The 6,061-nt window shown below is 42.4% G+C and overlaps 1 protein-coding gene across 1 annotated transcript in view; it reads left to right on the forward strand.

Moving 5' to 3' along the window:
- The first annotated feature begins 1,666 nt into the window (after positions 1–1,666).
- Positions 1,667–6,061, forward strand: part of LOC118334531 — a 22,961-nt gene continuing 18,566 nt past the window's right edge. Inside the window, exons 1-2 of the mRNA XM_035670455.1 lie at positions 1,667–1,758; positions 1,949–2,146. Of these exons, the coding sequence (XP_035526348.1) occupies positions 1,667–1,758; positions 1,949–2,146 (290 nt within the window). The remainder of the gene's footprint in view (positions 1,759–1,948; positions 2,147–6,061) is intronic.

Consider the following 6,061-nt stretch of genomic DNA (forward strand, 5'->3'; position numbering starts at 1 on the left):
AAGTGTAGTTTAAGTGTTGGCTGCTTAACAGAAACACTATTATTTCTTTGTCCATGGTTGCTGATTTGACTGCAATATTGCTAGTTAATACTATGGTTTTTGGCAGCTCACAATTAAAGTTGCACTTCACCAATTTTACAAAAGAAGTTCAGGTTACTTGTCACGAGGAGTACAACTCATAATGAAGATAATGTCTTCTGTGGCTCTGGAGGAGCTTTCATAAGTCTCACAAAATATAAAATCTTTTTTTTATTTGAACAACGCTAGAGATTAAAAGTCAGCATATCTTGCTCTCTGCTGCTAAGACCATATCATTGTAATGGGTCAGATTTTGTATAACAGGTTTTGAAGGAAGATTGTCATAGTGTACTGACATCATTTGAAACCAGCAGCTGCTTGAAAGTCGGAAAAACAATCAAAATCTTCTTGTATATTTTGGAATAGGGTCATTAATAATGTAAATATGTGCACTCTGCAGTCAACAGGCTAAAGTAAAACACACCAAACCACCAGTATGGTCTTTAAAGCTTTGAGACTAAACAGATCCATAGTTGGAATGAGAGCTTTTTCTTTTCTTTTTTTCCTTTTTTTCTTCTTCTAGGTTTTGAATTTTTACAAATGGTGGTGGAGTTTAAATGGATTGGACCCAAATTGCCTCTTCTGATAATCTCTTCCTATTAAAGCCGAATGTATTCGCTTTTATCATTTATCATATTTATGAATCTCTTTATTTCACCATCAGTGGGAAGTCAACGTGATCAAAAGTGTTACGTTTTTTTTTTTTATATACAGTCCTAAATGGCTTTCTGCAACTCAATAAATACGTTTGTAATGGATATTTGCCTGTGCATGTTGTTTGCATCTTTTGACTGCTTCTGTGGAGCAACTGGATATTTTTTCCCCAAACAGCAAAACAGTGTTTTCTTTGTTTGTTTTTGTATTTGTCTTTTTGTATATACATATTTCTGTACACTGTGAATTTTCAGTATATATAGTAAATATTTTTGATGTATTTAGTCTACTTTCTGTTTTATCTCAAGAGACTGTACTTTTTCTCCTTAAAAAAAAAAAATGTGACAGCGGGTGGCCTAAATGTCTTTACAGATGGCTTTTTTTAGAGTACAGTGTAGCCTTCACAGCCACAGTCTATGCTTATAGATGAGGGGGCCTCATGTTATGCCGCATACATCAAGTATTATATTGTCTGTGAGTCACTTAGTGTGTGTAGAGGTTATAAACTGCAGGAAGCTCACAGTAAAGATGAAGGAGGGATGCAATGGAGGAGTGTGGAGAAAGGGGATTTCCTCTGCTGCTCTGTACTCTGTATCTCCTACCTGCAGAGCCAGAGGAAATCATTTTTCAAGCCTCCATCCACCAGACTTCCTCCCTAATGTACTCTTCTCTTCTCTTGTGTGTTTATGTCTGTCCCACTCTGTCCCTCTCACTTTTCTCCCTCACCTCTTCTCTCCTTCCCCCAGTCTTTCTACGATGCTGTCTGTTCCCATCTCTGCACCGTGTATTTCTTTCTCTTCACCTGCTCAACTCTGTGGCAGATCTTGTTTCATTGCTATGGCCGTGAGGGACCCATTCGAGACCTGTTGCGCTCACACACACACACACACACACACACACACGCAACAAACACACAGAGAATTCAGCTGCAGCCATGAAACTCACTTTCACGCACTGCAGCATCACCGTAAACCAGAGGAGCGTTGCTGAGAACGAGCGAGAGCAGGCCGTCCAGCTGTGGCTGCTGTAAGTCAGTATTGGTGTGAGGTGAAAGAGGACAAGACGCTGAGGGACCCTTAAAGCGCCGCTGGACTGTCCCATCCTGACGTTAATGGGGTGCCAGAAACTTTGGGCCCCTACAAGTCACGCCTCACCGGTCACCAAAACCTCCTCACTCCGGCTACTCTTGACTCAACAGATTTCCTGACCTACACAGGGTGGGATTGAATGCTCCCTCCCCGCAGCAGGGAGGATATTTGCCACCTGGGATCTCCCCGAGGCAGCTGGCTGGCCGGCCGGCTGAAGGCGGTCGTTCCTGTTGGTCCGGCAGACAGGGGTATGAGCACGCCTGCACCTCTTCAGCTGACGGGCCTTTTATTCTCGGCGACAGGTTCCCCTGCCCCACCTCCTCTCAGTAGGATTGGAACGGAGGGGCCACGACCCCCGGGCCTGAAATTTAAACTCCTCGTAAAAAGAGTTGGAATGGGGAGAGAAAACACCCATTCAGACACCGTTTTCCCCCCTCTGTTTACTTAATGTCGGGTCAGCTGAGATGAGGGAAAAACAACATTCTGTGTCCCACATACTGTCAGTTTACCTTTGTCTCTGGATGTGACACACCTACAGGGCTGTCGTGTCACTGAAGGGGACTGAGGGTTTATTCTCGTCATGTCCGCATCTAAACTAGTGCGCCATCATAATTTCTAGTGAATGTAGATTAATATAATTTCAGAAGGGTACAAAACATTTCAAAGGTGACATTGGATTGTTAAAACATGGCAAGACATTGTTTTAAATGTTTGATTGTCCTGCTGCATAGTCAGCTACAAGGCCTTTAGGATGAAGTATAAGGAGGAAGCACGAATACATTTTTATACTACTTTGGCATTACATAAATAAATGTCATCATTGTTGGAGCCCTGAATGAATCTGACAATATTGTGTTTATTCATGCTAATACCATCTTTTGTTTGTATCCAACCATTTATTCATCATAGACTGATCTGCAATCAGTCGATTTAGTCCAAAAAATGTCAGAAAATTTGTCTAATCCAACGGTCCAAAACACAAAAAAATAAAATAAGAAATATTATCACCACAGGCTGCATTTAGTAACTGTTTTTCTTTCAGTCATATCACATGATTTTGATTTTATTTTATTAGGATCCCCATTAGCTGATGTACATGAACATCAGTTAGTCTTCCTGTGGTCGACTCAGATCATTAAAACCAGGCAACAGAAGGAGCTTTCCCTGTTTTCATGAAAGTGTGTCTGTTTCCATCCTTTTCAGAGAATCATGTTGGCAGTCAAATTGACCTTTTGGTAGCAGTTGTTCTGGAGCTTTTGGGTCATATCACTTGATCTTTATGAGCAGATGGAGTCTGACTAAATGGTGACACTTGTGGTGAGATAATTTTTCAGCGATTAAATTTAAAATGTCTTTCAAATCTACATTTCCATGACGACTGGACAAACTTGTGATGAAGATCGTGTGGTATGACTAATGATCAAGGACAAACTTTAATTCTCACTAAAAATACTAAATTCAGATTGATGTAAAACAGGCTCAGGGGATCTACAGTTGACAGTGACAGGGGTCCAGACTGAAATATCTTAAATATTAGATGAATTGCCACAAACTTTTATACAGACATTCATGGTCCCCAGATAATGAATCCTAATGACTTTGGTCATGCCTTCACTTTTCATCTAGTGCCACCATCAGGTCAAAATTGTAACTGGTCCAAAACTAATGACATTTTCATCAGCTTATTCTGTACTTTGTGTTTTTCTTAGCTAGCAAACGTTAGTACGGTCATTGTCAGCATGTTAGCATTTGGCTCAAAGCACTGTAATGCCTCAGGACAACCTCACAGAGCTACTTTGGATGTACACTCTCAGTCTTGTTGCTTAATAAATTACTTGAATGATTAATTGATTATCAAAACTGTCCCTGATTAATGTTTGATCATTCAACTTTTCATTTCAGCTGTACTTCCTTGAGATAAGACTGAGGCCAGAGTGACATAATGTAAGTTTCACCAGTGCACACAGTTGTAGTTTCCATGTTGTGTACTCTGCTCACCCTCCATCCATCCACATAATAATGCCTCTAATCAAGCCATATGCTGACACTTTGCTTTATGATTTGTTTATATAAACAGTGATACAAGAAATCTGGAGGACGCCTGCAGGAATGCAGCTTTGAAATGCTCTGATAAAATGTTCATTACTTCAGATTTATCTGCGCTGCATTTGCTTGTTTGCGTTAATGTGGAAACGCGTTGTTATGGAGTTCACTGTTTTGTTCTTCCAGCTACAGTACGACTTTGTCCCACAGATTTGGCTTTGTTTCACAGAGTTAGCCTGAGGGCTTTGGACAGTGTGCTGGATGAGGGAGTTTCCACTTGAAAAGTGAAAACAAACTTTTAAAGTTGGAACAGGCCCAAGACAGAAAGGCACCTTTTGGATGAAGAGAACACAGAAGAGACAGAGAGGAAGGACAAGCAGTGAGGGCAGTGACCTCCGCAAGACACCAGACAAACCTTGGAGGAAATACCCTTTAAATGTCCTTCACATCTGGAACAGCCACTCTCCTTTCTCTCTCTCTTTCTCTCCCTTCAGCATCACCATCCAAAGTCCAAATCTCCCACCCTTTCCCCATCCATGAAAAAGCTGTGCACAATGCACATCCCTACCATCAGCACGTTCTGGACCCAAACAAATGATAAAAATCCCCAAATCTTTGTCTTTTTCTTATAAATACAGTTTTATATTCTTACAAGGAAATGAAAAATTCCACAACAGCCGTTATGTTCCTGCAGCTTGCCTGTGTGTGTGTGTGTGTGTGTGTGTTTTGAGGATATGTGTATGTTGTGCTTGCATGGGGTTTAACTGTGGGTGTACAAACAGTGTCATGCTGCAAATCCCTCTTACAATGCCAAACAAGTCCATCACCATTGCCCGCAGTGATGGATGATGTAGACACACTTCTGGTAAGCACACACACTTTGTAAATGTGTGGCCCTGGTAGCAGTGTGGTGCCCCCTGCCGAAAACTCTGCCACCAACCTGCTGCCTTAGAGTTTACACAGTGCTTCATTTTATCAGGGACATTTTTTACTCTGGAGGTTACTGTCTGATCTTTTAAAGAGGAGGATTTGGCTGCCAAATCAGTTTGATGTGTGTGGTAATGTGGGTTTAAAGAGTAAAACAGGCTTGTTTTTGGTAATGTTAGGGAAACAATGTTTTATTTTGCTATCCCTCGCTCATCTTGGATCTCAACAAGTAACAAATATTAGATTTTCTTGTTATTGAGCTCATCTTTATTATCTGATGGTACATTCCTGCATGTCATGGACCTCAGCTGTGTGCATTGTTGCCTTGTTGGTTGCTACTATTAATAGTACTGTGGCAGAGACCAGGGATCCTCCCTGCATTTGTCTCTGCCTCTGCGCGGAGAGTGGGCCCGGAGAGGAAAGCTAAGGAGCTGTTTACCCAGCTTTTGTGCTCGGCGGGCCTCAGTGTTTGCCCTACAGGGAGTGCCTCAGCTGGAGGGCCTTTCCGTGCGTCGGAGGGTGGGAGGGTTGGTTGGTTGGTGGGTGGAGTGGGGTGGTAGGATGGAATGGGACAAACCTGCAAGGTGGAGAGGGGGCTTGGAGCTCTGCTGGTGGAAGGTGCATGTTTTTGGTGCAATGAGCAGGGGTTTGTGGTTTTCATAGGAGTACTCATTTTGCCCATCCTTCAGGCTTGACAGCAGGTGACACAGTACAGAGACCAGGGCAGGACTAACTGGGCAAACATATGAGGCAGGGTGGCAAACACACGTGAGTGTTTGTGTGTGTACAGAATGAAGCCCTACAGGTGCACGCAATCAATCATGCATGTGCATATGGAAGGATTTCTTAACGGACCTACTGGGCACAGGCCCAAGGGGTCAGTGGGCCCCTGTGCCAGAGCCTCCGTTAGAAGTGACAGTTGACAGTTCTTTTGGAAAGTCAATCAAATCACTGTAAAGCTAAATAAAGCAACCACAAAGAATTGCAGAAAACTAAAGAGAGATGTAAAAGGACTACAAAGACGTGCAAAATGACCACTGAAAGATGCAAAGCCACTACAAGGAGACTGAAAAGGACTACAAAGACGTGCAAAAGGATAACAAAGAGAAGCAAAATTATTACAAAGGGATACAAAAGAACTACAAAGAGACACAAATTGATGACAAAGAGACTTTGTGTCTTTTTCTTTCCTTGTCGTTTTGTGTCTCTTACAATCTGGGTGTCTCTGTGGGAGGGAGGGGGGGCTTTACATGTCTGTGCCCAGGGGCCCA

Source organism: Morone saxatilis, unplaced genomic scaffold (assembly GCF_004916995.1).
Source record: "Morone saxatilis isolate NCDOM2014 unplaced genomic scaffold, NCSU_SB_2.0 Contig23, whole genome shotgun sequence".
NCBI lineage: Eukaryota > Metazoa > Chordata > Actinopteri > Moronidae > Morone > Morone saxatilis.